Source organism: Cervus canadensis, chromosome 9 (assembly GCF_019320065.1).
Source record: "Cervus canadensis isolate Bull #8, Minnesota chromosome 9, ASM1932006v1, whole genome shotgun sequence".
Taxonomy (NCBI): domain Eukaryota; kingdom Metazoa; phylum Chordata; class Mammalia; order Artiodactyla; family Cervidae; genus Cervus; species Cervus canadensis.
This window is the reverse complement of record NC_057394.1, coordinates 63590632-63604981: the sequence shown is the minus strand read 5'-3', so window position 1 is coordinate 63604981 and position 14350 is coordinate 63590632. Positions and strand designations below refer to the sequence as shown.

Below are 14350 nucleotides of genomic sequence, written 5' to 3'. Positions count from 1 at the left end.
CTTCTGACCTTGATGATGAAATACAATCTGTGCCTAAATAGAAACTTCCACGTCATTAAAATACTTGAAACACAAATATGAAGACTACTGTTACGAACATTAACTAACTTGAAAATTACGTAGTTCTTCGCTTTATGCAACTTTCTAAATGAACATTTGAACGGTTCTGTAGTGTTGAATAGTCTTTGCCTTCGTATTGTTAGCTCTGGTTGGGTAATTGTTTTCCCATTTTTTAAAGAAGTGTTTCAGTGTGTGCTAGTCCGGTGAAGCACTAACGAAAAGACGACTGTATCTTGCCTGTATTTAAGCCTGTGTCTAGATCTTCAAGAGAACACTTTAGACTTGAGAAACAGTAGTTAAATACCTTTCATCCTCATAATAGAAAACATTCAGTCAGGTTCCTAGGAGCAGTTGAGTGAGATATATCAAGTCATTTTGTTGTGGCTTAATGTTGAAACCCTTACTTTTGTGAAGGTCAGAGATGAACATGTAAGGCTTGAATACAAAAATCCTAAAAGTAAGCTATATATTAGTGATGTTGTTCTTTGAGGAAATCAGAATACCAACAATCAAATTATGGTCGATTGATTTTGTAGGAAAGGTTCCATTTAAATTCCTGTTATCCTTTACTTGGGATTTCTTCTGGACTTTTACACTTTACAAATCTATGTTTTAGAGCATTGGTTTTTCAACTTTCCACTCCCAAGTATAGCTCCAGGAAACCACATGTACCCTTTTTTTCCCACATACCCTAAATATTCTCAGCATCTCAACTCTCCAGTTTATCAGTTTTACCTTGTTTAGAGAAGCTTCCTTCACATGAGCCAGAGTCATATGTGGTGTGTCCCCAGAACATAACTGTAGGTAATGAAATAAGAAAAGAGCTGTTCATTCGTGTGAACTCCTAGCTCTTACCCTTAGGAAGGCAGTTACGTATAGTGAGCTGTAGGGCACTCCTAGTAATGAGTACACCAACCACCCAGGTTGTGGTTTTAACATCCGTCTAAAATTCTTTGCTATTCCTTATTCCAAGAGATAGAGCTTAATTTCCTTCCCCTTGAATGTGGGCTGGACTTAGTGACTTGTTTCTAGAAATAGAGTAAGGAAAGAGAAGAATAGTACCTTTATGGTGGAGACCCATAAGTGGTCACGGCTGACATCACCAGTAATAAGTCGGGTTGATGTGTCCCCCCGGATACACGATGAGAAGGACACTGCCTAAAATCCATAACCTCGACCATCAGAAAACATCAGACCCAGCTAAGGGATCTTCTGCAGTAATTGACCAGCAATCTTTAAACAGTCAAGTTGAAAAAAAAAAAAAAAAACAGTCAAGTTGGTGAAAGGCGGGGAAATCCTGAAGATTGTCGCGGGATGAGAGAGGGCGCAGATGAGGCGCCTGGAGGCTGAGCGATGCGCTGGGGAGGAGGGACTCCTGGAGCGGAGGAGGGACTCCTGGAGTGGAGGAGGGACGGCAGTGGGGACTGGTGAAGTTGCAGCGCGGTCTGTAGCTTAGGTGGTGGTGCTCTCCCAGTGTTCATTTGTAGCTATGGTAAATGCACTGTAGTTATGTAAGATGTTAGCATTAGGGGAAGCTAGGTGAAGGGTTTATGGAAAATCTTGGCACTAGCTTTGCAATGCTTGTGTAAATCTAAAATGGATTCAAAATATAAAGTCTAGAAAAAAAAGAAGGCAGGAAGAAGGGTTGATATGTAGGCCACTTAAAGCTATGCAGTCCGCTTCTTGAATTGTGAGGAAATTCTTGCCTCCAGGTTTCATTTTCCTGTGTTTTCTTTATAATTCATTTCTTGATTATAAAAATGATGCAAAAAATAGGGGGAAAAAATGGAAAAGCATAAAATAAAAAGCAATATACTTCCTTAACTTATGGAGACAGCCATTGCTCACGTTTTATATCCCTCAGTATTTTTCTTAAGATACATATATGTGATTTTTTAAGAAAAATAGAATCATTTTATTGAAAAAACGAAATAGTCTTTGAATCCAGATGAAGCCAGTTTTCTGTTATGGCCCCACCTCGGCATAGGTCAGTCATTCTGTTCTAGTTACCTGTTTTGAACTTGTCCTTATTTAACTCATTCATGCAACAGTTTGTTCTTCAAATATTTGTTGAGCATTTATGTACTGTTCTAGGCTCAGAGGATACAGTATACTGAACAAAGCCAAACCCCTTCTCTCCTGAACCTTATGTTCTGCTTGGGGAAGCTACAGTAAATAAATATGGGTTGATATCCTTCATGAGGATGAGTAAAGTCAAGGAAAAGAACTGAGAATGGCAGTTGGAGAAAGGAGTGTGCTATTTAGTATAATTAGCGAAGGCATATCTGATAAGGGGGTACTAAGAAATCTGAGTGAAATCAGGGGCTGAGACGTGAGGGTTTTCCAAGCAAAGAAAGCAACAAGTGCAAACACGGCACGGGGAGAGCTTGCTGGTGTACTGGGGGGAGAGCAGGGTTGGGGTGGAGTAAGCCAGGAAGAAAGTGGTGAGGGACCAGCTCTAACAGGGTCCTGTCTGAGGCAGGAAGGGACTTGGGACTTGACTCTGAGGTTGAGCAGAGAGGTGGTGTGATGTGTTAAAGTGGCGAATGGACTGCAGCGGTGGGCAGGTCATATCAGGCTGTTCTTTCAGGAGGATGCTAGAACTGTCTAGGTAAGACATGTTGACTTGTACTGCAGTTGTAGGAGTGAAGTAATGAGTATGATTCTGGATATATGTTCAAAACAGAGCTGGCAGTATTTGTTGCCAGCTGGTAATTGTTGCCAGTTTGGATATGGTGTGTGAGAAAGAGAAGAGTCAGGATGATTGCTAGGTTTTGGTATAACCATTGAAAAGAGCTGGCATTTACTGAGATGGAGGCTAACTGGCAGGCATGTTTGGAGGAGAAATCAAGTGTTTTTTGTTTTGGGGCATGCTAACCTTTCAGATGCTGGTTTGATATCTGAGTAGAGATGTTGAACAATGGTTTATTCTGGGGTTTAGGGGAAAACAAGGTATACAGTTGTGATTTATTGGCCTCTAATACTTTAAGATTTGAGGTACAGTGAGATCATAAGAGGAGAAAGAGGCACAGAGGGAAAGGTTGCTGAGGACTGGACCCAGGGACACTCAGGAATTTTGAAGTTGGTCAAAGAGGAGAAATTAGTAGGGAGACTGGGAAAGGAAAGCGAAGTGAAAGGGTTCTGGAAGTCACAGGAAGGTCTCCCGTTGACCTTGAACAATTGCAGAGGTTAGGAGCGTCTGCCCTCCACGTGCTTGAAAACTCGAGTCCAACCTGTAGTTTGCCTTTCATGTGATGTGGTTCTGCATCCACCGCCCTGAATCCATGGATTCAGCTAATCGCAGGTTGGTTTCAGTAGTATTTAGTATTGAAAAATACTTGTGTGTGAGTGGACCTATGAACTTCAAGCCTGTGTTGTTCAAGGGTCGGTTGTACTGTCAGATGTTGTCACTAGGTTAGATAAGGTGAACACCAACAGGTGACCTCTAGACTTGGCAACACAGAAGAATCCGGTGAACTTGGAAGAAAAAGTTTGCTGGTGTGGTGGGCCTGAAAGACAGATTGGAGTAGATTCTAGAGGGTCAGATAGTTGTAGGAAATTTCAGGCCCAGGCGACTTCCCTGGTGAGTTATATAAGTAGTTGGGGTTTTGCTGTGAAAGGGAGCAGAGAAATGGGCTGTAGCTGAAAGACATTTCTTAGCGTTATTCTTGATCATAGAGAGGGCTTGGTAGGGTGACTTAATTATCAGAAGACTTTATGTATCTGTAGGAGATATTCTAGCCCACTACTTAATACTTGGGATTTAGGGTCAGGTAGCCAGGATTTAAATTTGACCCAGCTGTTGTATAGTTGTGTTACCTGAGGGATCATCCAGTTCAGATTCTCTTGAATTTTGGTTTTATCACCTTTACTTAATAGTGAAGGTGATACTTCAAAAGGGTTAACTGTGCTCATGCTTTTAAAGAGCACTATATAGTCATCTGTATTGTACTCTCTGGTGTGTCTGCGTTTTGGCCTATCATCGTTTAAAACAATGAGATGAACATTCTCCACACTAATATTGTTGCAGATTCTGTTTTATCCACTAGTAATTTATAAATAAAACTGCATATTTTCAATTCCCCTTTATTAATTCAGGAGAAAAGATAATAAGTTAGCTCAAAATGGACAAAGAGCAGTTTTTGGAGTGGGTACTGGGCAGTGTGGATTGGTGGAGACAGAGGATTTAACTTCATCTGCCAGAAGTTGGTAGTTCCATACTCATATAAAATTACACTCCTTTTTCCTACTGGCATGCTTTGGTTTCCTTAGACTGACTTGGTGAATGTTCAGTGCTGTCTTGAAACATTTCATATTGGTTGTGGATCGAGCTGGTTCATTACACAGGCAAGTTATTGTCTTCATTCTTCCGTCAGGCACTATTGACTTGTTCACAATGAATGTAATACACTTTCAGAGCTGCCAAAAATAAATGCAATAGGTGGTGTCCTGGGGCTACAACTAAACTTGCTGGGCTCTGATCAAACACTTTACCTCTGGCAGTCTCTTAGTACTCGCTAAATTCTCATACTTGGCTTGTTTACTTAAGTTCTTAGAAATTCTAAATAATAAAAATTTAGGCCAGATTCAGTGAAGTGTATGTTTGTGCCTTTAACTGTAGAAAGGTTGAAATACTACTTGTACCCTCTAAACCAGTCTTAAAAAGAGTGGCCATTTATATTTACTCCAAATCTGATTTTCAGAGTCCATGATCCTAGTCCAGTGATGTTAAATACATTTATGGCCTTCCTGGTACTGTAATAAAATTAATTAATAGCATAAAATAATTAATGACAAAGACTGTCTGATTCATTCAGAGAAGACCCAGGTTCCATACCAGTGAGCTTGGTAAGAGACTTGAGTTGCGTACAGCTCCATTTGCCCCTCTGTTTTCTCTTTGGAGCAGATAGCTTTTCTGACTGTAAAGATTTAAACCAAGGGGAAAGTTTTCAAGTCTCCTGGATTTCTTTTTCAGGAAGATTGAGGAAGTGATCAGAAAGGGCTTTCTTTTCACTAGCACATAAGGGAGTGGGGGGCTGTCAGCTTCCTTGTTTATGTGGGTAGGTGTTTTTGGTACACAGTTTCATTCTCGGTGCTCCCTGTTCCAGAATCTGACAAAGAGGAGAGACCGCAGAGCGCCGTCATCCCCAAGGAGGTGACCCCAGCGCTGTGCTCCCTGATGAGCAGCTATGGCAGCCTCTCGGGGTCAGAGAGCGAGCCAGAAGGTAAGCCTCGGCTTCAGGCGCTGACGGTTGGGTGTGTGTCCTTCCGCTGTTGCCTTTGGTGTACACTGTGTGACAGTAGCATCCTTTCACGTGTGTGTATCTGAGAACGAGATGTGTCGTGCACGTTCTTTAGTTGAGCCTCAAATTCCTTTCTCATTTGATTCAGGAGTTAGCATGGGATGGACGTAAGTGGGAGAGATGGAGAACTGTGTTGCTCCTCTAGGAGAGAGGGGCAAAAACAACATAATGAGAGAAGAGGGAGGGAAGAGAGAATATCCACTAATGAATCAGAGAAAATTCTAACAGATAAAGCAAAGGAAGTTAGTTACTTCTTCCCACTCTCAAGAATCCTTGTCTTAACATGTTTCACACCTTACAAAAGAAAAAATAAAAGCCCTAAAATCTTGATTATTTTTCCTTTTTTTTTTTTTGGACCAAATACTCATTTTCCTCTAAATTTTTTATCTGTGGAACTTTTATACAATAAAATCTTTCAAGTGAAAGACTGGGGTTTTAAATGAGGTGAGAGGTCCTTTATGACAAAGAGGATGGTACAATTCCTTACCTGTATATGGGGCATTGCTCCTTATAGAGCACATTTACCTAAACTGCCTCATTTGGAGAACACAGGAATCATATATGCTTGTGTTGCATTAGCCTGTGTATTTTTAAGGTTGGGAGACATGGAATCCTTTTGAGAGTGGTTCTGAGAAGTTAACGTTATTCAGGATACATGTTTTAATGTTAAAAGATGATGACAAACTCCCCCTCCCCCCAAAAAAGCGATGGTGATAAACCCACTCAATATCTAGCATCTCTTTTAGGGCCTCCTGAAAGGGCTACGAATAGGCTTGGCAGTATGGGCAACTCAAGCCAAGGTTCACGTCAGTAACCCTGCGTTTGTTTAGTGAATGACCATGTGTCCTGTTGCACCTCTGAACCTGGCTCTGCGTGGTTGTTATATCTGGGCTTCACCAGTCACAAGAGAATTCTGAGTGTATGTCTCAGATGCGTCATCATGGTAGGGCCTCTACTGAAGACAGGAATAGAGGGTCTTCAAAGTGAAAATGTAGGATGAAGGGGAGATTTAAATGTAATTGGGTGAAGATGGCAGGACTTTTAATGTTGACTAAGCTAGAGAAAATCAATGTTTATTAGTTGGAAGATGCTGAAGAAGGAAGAGTTGGGCTTTAATATGACAGGTAAGTTTTAGATCTGGGTATCTATAACATAGGAGTTTTTTTTCCCCTCTTTTTGAAAGGCCAAGCTTTACTATGGTAACTGGTTAAAGGCTGCTTGAATTTTGAAATATAATCTACTTTGGCTTTATCAGAGGAGTCCTTTACAGATGGTTGCCTCTTCTTTTTTTTTTTTTTTGAATTTTAAGAAAAACAGTATTTAGTTCCTTACTCTTGTTTCCAGTACACTGATATGAAGATGAAGTTATTCTTTAAACACATATTACGTTTCCTGCTTATCTTGTGTATTTATGACAGGTGATAGCAAAGAAAGCTGTTACTAGATTACTGAATCCCATAAAAACAGCTCTACAAATACTTTCCTCTCTCATTCCTAAGATAAGATATTTAGTAGTTTTATACTCATGTCTTCCTTTTGGGCTGCCACTTTGAGAAGGCAGAGAGGAAACTGGAAGGGATCAAGGTTTCAGCCCTTTATTTTATAGACACTGAAGCTTCAAGAGGATACACTGGCAAAACTAGTATGTGGCAAAGCTGATGTAAAGCTTAGGTCTAAAGAAGCCAACTATATTGCCTTCCATTACATCTTTGTTTGTGTGGCAATAGGTGGTGCATAGCTCTTCTTTTGCCTTTGTATGAATTCAGTTTGACTGATTGTCCAAAATGTCCTGCCTTCAGGGAAAAGTCCTTGTTTCACATTCCTGAGCCTTAAGAATTATTTTATGTAATTTGAATTCACTTTTATTAAGCCATCCAGGTCACTGGCAGATTTCTAACTTGCAGTGTTACTGGGCTATAGGATGGGATAGGACATTGACACAGCAGGATTTTGCAATACATAAAACAGGGAAATAAAGTGAGCCTTCCCTGAACCATGAAATAGCATCTCTGTTGTTTTTGTTTTAGTCGCTAAGTCATGTCCTACTTTGGGACCCCGTGGACTATAGCCCGCTAGGCTTCTCTCTCCATAGGATTTCACAGGCAAGAAAATTGGAGTGGGTTGCCATTTGCTACTCATGGGGATCTTCCCGACCCAGGGGTCGAACCCGCATCCCCTGGAGCTCCTGCATTTCAGGTGGATTCTTTACAGCTGACCCACTGAGGAAGCCTGTGGTTATTAACCATTAGTATGGTTATTAACTGTATACTAATTTCAGTATGATGTCTCAGGGAATAGGGAGGCCTGAGGAGAAGGGGAGAGAGAGGAGAATGGCAGGAAGGTGGAGCAGTCAGAACATAACGTTGTCAATTGGTTGTCTTATAGGGACATGGTTCATGGTGACCCAACACAGTTGTTAATAGTAGTATCAAAGATCAGCGATTACACATGACCGTAACATACAATAGCAGTGAAAGTCTGAGACATTGAGCAGAAATCATCAGAATGTGATGCAGAGACATGAAGTGAACCAACAGTGTTGGAAAAATGGTGCTAACAGACTTGGTCATTGTTGCCACAAACCTTCCATTTGTACAAAATGCTGTGTCTCTGAAGACCATTAAATCAAAGCGCAGTACAACGAGGTGTTCCTGTAATTTAAGAATTTTACAGCAATATACTTAGATTTTCCCCTTTCCTTCCTTTGTGTTATTCTCTCAGGTTTTAGTTCAGTGGATGCTAATAATCCCCACATACATTGTTATTATGCATTTTTGCTTTCAATTGTCAATTATCTTTATAAAATTTTTTCAAATGAAAAAGGTCTTTTGTATTTATCCACATATTGACTGTCTCTGGCACTCTTCATTCCTTTGTGTAGATCCAAGTTTCCATCTGGTATTACTTCTTTCGTGGGGATCATTTTCCATAGCTCTTTGCAGTAGTCTCAGTTATTGGCAGTTATAGTTCCCAATTTGAAAAATTCTATAATAGACTGTACATGCTCAGTTTTAATTAAGTAACTGTTAGGGCTGGGGAGGGAGATTATTGTGGGGGGTGTTTTTATTGGTTGTTTTTGGAAGTTTTACCTGTGTTTTACTTTGTTATTTTCGTGTTTGTTTTTCATCATGTGTAGAAGCTCCCATCAAGACTGAAGCAGACATTCTGGCAGAAGACCAGGTTCTTCACAACAGTGCTCCTGAGAAACCAAGTCAAGATGCTAATGCAGCTGTTAAAAAGTCCTCAGAAGCCAAGTGTGAGAGCCAAAGGAGAAGCTTTAAAAACGCAAATCCTAAGAGGAAGAAAAAAGATCTCAACTACCGAACATTATTTGAACCAAGAACACACCATCCGTATCTCCTGGAAATGGTAAGCGGTCTTTGTGTTCTCGTGTCCTGAGAATAGAGCTGCTGGGCGTGTGTGTGCGTGTGTGTCTATCCGTGTGTGTTTTGAGGTTGCCAGAGACACATGCTTCTTGAAGGGTCATCTGTGTACCTTCGTTCTGAAACTGCCTTGGGAATATAGATGATACTCAGTAAGTGTGAGATAATTAACAATTTTCAAAACTGCTTAAAATAAAAGAACCTAGGCTAGGTAGTTGGTAAAGTATCCAAGTGTACTGACCTTTTAAAAATTTTCCTTGAAAGCACAGCTAAATACAGTGCAGGCTAAAGGGAGAAAAAGGTTTTTGTGTGTTTATTTTGTGCATTGTTGACTTTTCTCAGTGTGATGTGCTCAAAAGCTTATGATTTTTCTTTAAATTATAAAGAAACAATGCCTCTTTTGATTCTAAGTAATGGACATGAACCTGTTCAGACATCTAAGACTTTCATATCTAAGAGTGATAGAGATACTCTGAAATGTTTAGTGGAATTGTGGAATCACTACCTGGTGACGTTCTGTGCAGAGTCTGATTTTTGCCTGGTTAGAGAAGTGCTTGTGCTGCGGCTCAAGTGTTCTGTCACTACAGACTATGGCATGTTACATGTGGACACAGTTGCTTCTTAATAAAATTGATCTGAAATGTACTCTCCTAAATTTTGGTGCTATGTAAAGGAAACTTCGTTCTTAAAATGTTTTCTTTGGAAACTTCATTTTTAAAATGTTTTCCTTCTGAAAGTTCATGTGTGGGTGTTTCTGAACTACATTGACATCAGAAATAAAATGAGTAGTTACATTATTCTTCTTGGCAAATCACATGTGATTCCTTGGTTATGTATTCTAGATAGCAGGGATTTTCTTTCAGTTACAGTAAGCACAAAAGTGGGAAATTCTGAAAGACCAGGAATGTTGGGATTATTTACTGATAGTTTATTACTATATTTACTATAGCTCCATACCAGTTTCTGTATTGTTTATCGATTTCAGTTTGGGAGAATCCTGTTTAACGTGGTTTTTAGATGTAAAAAATTGTAAACTTCTGAACCTAATTTTCCCGTCCCTTCCTTGATACTCCTGGAGAGGACCTTGAATACTAGTGTTTAAACCTCGATAGTTTTGGTTAAAAGGAGATATTCTTGCATTGTTTTTTAGTGAAATAATTAGTAAATATAATACAAATATTTATTATTCTGTGTTCTTCATATAGAGAAGGCACATAGAATATCTTAGATGGTGCTTCTTGGATGTATTTTATTTAAAAGCTAATCTTTTTATTTATTATTTTTTAGCTGTTAGCTCCGGACATTCGACATGAAAGAAATGTGATTTTGCAGTGTGTTCGGTACATCATCAAAAAAGACTTTTTTGGACTTAATACTACTGCTGTGAAAACTAAAGATGAATAGGCATCTGGTGTTTTAGCACACATGTCTGAAGCATGTAAAATAGTAACAACCTCAAGTTTGTGGGTGAAAATTATTCTTTTTTCAACTGGATTAGTAATTAAATTGTAAGCCTCATGGGCTATTATGTAGGATTTTCAAGTCTTTGATGCTATACAAATAAATACCTAATTGATTTTTAAGACTGTCTGTATTGTTGGGATCAAATGTAATATTTGCTAGCAGAATTCTACTTTGTATTTATTGCTGTTGTATAAGGAAGTCTACTCTTGGGCCAGATAAGAATTGAAGATGTTGATTTAGTGGTAAGGGAAAAAACTTAAAAATTTTTTTAATTCAGCTGAGGAGAACTGTAGGTTGGGGAGAGAAATAGTCATTTTGTTTTTAATAAATGAGAGAGGAAGAGTCTCTTTAACCCCTGTAAAGGGAGGGTATTTTAAAATAAACCAGAGCAAATTAAAACAATGAGAACATCTTGAAATTTAAATTTCTGCTGTTTATTTCAAAAGACATGTTGACATTCACCTATTGGCAGCTCAGGTATTTATCATTTGAAATATTATAGATATATGGCTTCTGTTTATGTTCCAATTCAGTAGAAGTGCTTCTTTTTGGTATGGTTCAGAATTGGACATTTAAAAAATTTTTTCCTGTGGAAAAGTATGTAAAGTATAGTACTTGATGAGGTTAAGTTAATTTTTTATGGTATAAATAGTAATTTGTGAAATATTACATGAGTTTTAAAGAATTAAAATTTGCTTATAAAGGTAGTAATTGAACCTTTAAAATATGTTTTAAATAAATAACAGCTACTAAGGTCTTTTTATCCTATAATGCCAGAGGTTCTGGTCTTTTATGTTCTAGTCATTTGTGCTAGCTAGTGCTAGAGCTCTACTCTTTTTTTTTTAAATGTATTTATTTTTAATTGAAGAGTAATTCCTTCACAGTATTGTGTTGGTTTCTGCCGTATTATCAACATGAATTAGCCACAGGTATACATATGTCCCTTCTTTCCTAAGCCTCCCTCCCACCTCCCACCCCATCGCACTCCTCTAAGTTGTTACAGATCCCGGGTTTGGGTTCTCTGAGTCATACAACAAATTCCCATTGACTCTTTTCCGCGTGGTAGCGGGTATGTTTCCATGCTGCTCTCTCCGTCCGTCCCACCCTTTCCTCCCTCCTCTGCTACCCGTGTCCGTGTCTGTTCTCTATGTCTGTGTTTCCACTGCTGGCCTGCAGATAGGTTCGTCAGTACCTCCTTTCTAGATTCCATATATATGCATTAATGTATGATATTTGTTTTTCTCTTTCTGACTTATTTCACTCTGTATTAGGTTCATCCATCTCATCAGAGCTGACTCAAATGCATTTCTTAGAGCTCCTCTCTTGACATTCAGTCAAAGGAGCTAGATTTTTAAAATTTAGTCTCTTGTAGTTGGAAAATTAATTTTACTTGACATCATGATTATTGAAATCCATGAATCTTGACTTCAAGAAGTAGGGCAAGAGAGCTGATAGCAGCCCTCTGCCCCTCTTGCTCCTCTACGTCTGAAAGATCCCGCCCCAAATCCTGGAACATCTGGTACACGACACTCTGACATCACAGACCTGAGATTAACAGTCATATTGAGGTCAGTGTTTCCCAACCTGGCAACAACCATATAGACCTTTTGATTCTGTTTTACTCTCTTCCTCCAAAGAGCCCCGTATTTTGGAAAATTACCAACTAGTTCATTCATTAATTCAGTTCATATAATACTTTAATGGAGTAAAAGAAAAATGAATAAAACCTTGCATTATTCAAAGGTGTGACTCTTAACCCACTTCATCTTAACAGGACAGAGAAGTAACCAATATTACAAACTGATTTAATATTCAAATTTTGACTAGGCTGCAGTTTTATCTCAGGTTAGCATGCAATTTCCATAGGTTTCAAATATATAAATGAATTCACAGACTCCTAGTGTATTTTCAAAGAACCATCATGTCTCCAGGGGCTTTGACAATCACTGCTCTAAGGTATATTGTGCGAAGTTTTATTTTCAGTCTTTCTTGTTTTTTGTTAAATGTAGTAAAGCCTGAAAATGCCCCACTGTGTACTGCCCTGGCTGTGTCCAACAGTGTTAAGCTGTGGTGACTGTTGTTTATTTCTCGGGGGTAATTTCAGATTCAGTTCCCTTTATATTTAACCCAGGAATTGCTTAAGTATGTTTACAATTCCCAAGCAGGTAGAGTGTAACCTGTATGGTTTCTGCTTTATGGAATGCATGGTCAATATTTGTAAATATTCTGAGTTTTGAGGGGAGAAGGGTGCCTTGCCTATTCTTTTTGGGATTTACCTTGTTAATTGTCAGACCTTCTACATTCTTGATGTCCATTTAATGAATTGATTTCAGAGATGTGAAAGCATTGTGTGACTGTTGGTGAGTTGTGCCTTTTACAACTATGAGATATTCTTTTTTGTCCTTAATACTTTCTGCGTGGGCTTCTATTTTCGAGACAGGTTTAGGGGAGTTCAATCTAAGAGTCTTTGGGAAATTTAATCCATTCATATTAATTGAAACAGTTGAAATGTTTGGACTGTTGTGCCATTGTATTTTGTATTTTCTGAATATTGTGCTTGTTTTTATTTCACCATTTTATTGGCTTGATTGATTGTTGTTTTTCCTCCTTGTTTTTCCTCCTAGTGCTTTGAAATTAATTCAACATATTGCTGTTTTGTTAGGGGTTACTTTTTTTCTCTTTACTTACTAATCAGTAGCCATATTTTTCACTCACCTCCCAATTAAGTCAGTTACCTTAGCATTCTTTCACTTCCCCACCTGGATCCTCTTCTCCTGGTGCAATCATGTGAGTTTTTTTAGATTCATCTCTATTATCTTTGTGTGTGTGTTTGTGTCTTGACATTATGCATCATTACTTAGAAAACTGTTAGTTCACTGTTTCCTTCTCACTGTTTTTCCCTTTATCCCAGGGTTAGTTTTTTTGGTTTATTGCAGCATATCATCAAGTAATTAAATGTTGAATCCTCATTTCAATTAAAAAAAATGAGTTTAGGGTATTAGGTTCAAAATTGAACACATGATTGCTAGTATCCAGTATTGCTTCTTAAAAGTCAGACAGCAGTCCAATTCTATCTTTATTGGCAAAAAGTTATTTTCACCTTCATGAAAAACCTTGGGTTTTCTTTTTATGCTTGGAGTCCTAAAGTATCATCAGTAATGCCCAGGTATGTGGGATATAATATATGTCATTCATTCTGCTTATCTGATGGTCCTTTCACTCTGAAGAATTGTACCATTCTTGGACTAAGGACAATTTCTAAAATGATTTATTTTCTTTCCATTTTTTCTTTTGTTTTTCTGGACTTACCAAGTGAATATGGAACTTCGTGACCTGATCCTTTCACTGGACTTATATAATTTGTCTTGATCTTTTTGCTCTATTCTGAAAGATTTCTCCAGATGTTACCTTCCAAGGACTTCCTTTGTAGTCCAGTGGTTAAGACTCCGAGCTTCTACCACAGGGGCGAGGGTTTAGTCAGGAAATTTAAGATCCTGCATGCTGTGTTTGGTACAGCCTTCTCCCCCCCCCCCCCCCAAAATGTTATCTTCCAAATCACTAATTCCCTCTTCAGGGAATTCCCAATTCATTTTTTTGAATTGAAATGAGGATTCAATATTTAATTACTTGATGATATGCTGTGATATGCTACAATCATTTAGCTTTTCTGTTTAGTTTTTAATATTTAGTAATTTGTTTTCAAATATTCAAGATTGCTTTCTTATTCTAACTGCTTTTTTCATAGGTGTAATACCCTTATATTTCTAAGGATACCAGTGAGAATTTTCATGTTATTTTCTATTTGAATTATTTGCTTCCCCCTTGATTGTCAGTTGTTCTGTTTGTTCAGTTTACTGAACAATTATCTTTACTGCCAGTTGTTGAAAGAGTCACTTTTACATATGAAAGAGATTCTCTTGATTAATGGGTTGGCATGGATTTTTCCCAGATTTGTATAAAGCCTTTTTTGCTCCAAAAGATGTTTACCTTGACTGAGAAAAGGAAGCTTTGTTCACACAGATTTTTTAGAATAGAGGGGGAGTGGGCAAAAAATCTAGGCTCTTGGCGTCACTCCCATCTCTTTGCCAAAATACCAAGAGTTTTAATCTGAGGATGGAGCTTTTTTCTGGGGCAGAATTC

The 14350-nt window shown here is 38.5% G+C and overlaps 1 protein-coding gene across 1 annotated transcript in view; it reads left to right on the top strand.

Moving 5' to 3' along the window:
* The window catches only part of NUFIP1 (nuclear FMR1 interacting protein 1), a 31407-nt gene extending 19171 nt beyond the window's left edge, over positions 1-12236 (top strand). Inside the window, exons 8-10 of the mRNA XM_043477826.1 lie at positions 5169-5285; positions 8500-8732; positions 10034-12236. Coding sequence (XP_043333761.1) covers positions 5169-5285; positions 8500-8732; positions 10034-10150 — 467 coding nt within the window. The 3' untranslated portion in view covers positions 10151-12236. The remainder of the gene's footprint in view (positions 1-5168; positions 5286-8499; positions 8733-10033) is intronic.
* The last annotated feature ends 2114 nt before the right edge of the window (positions 12237-14350 follow it).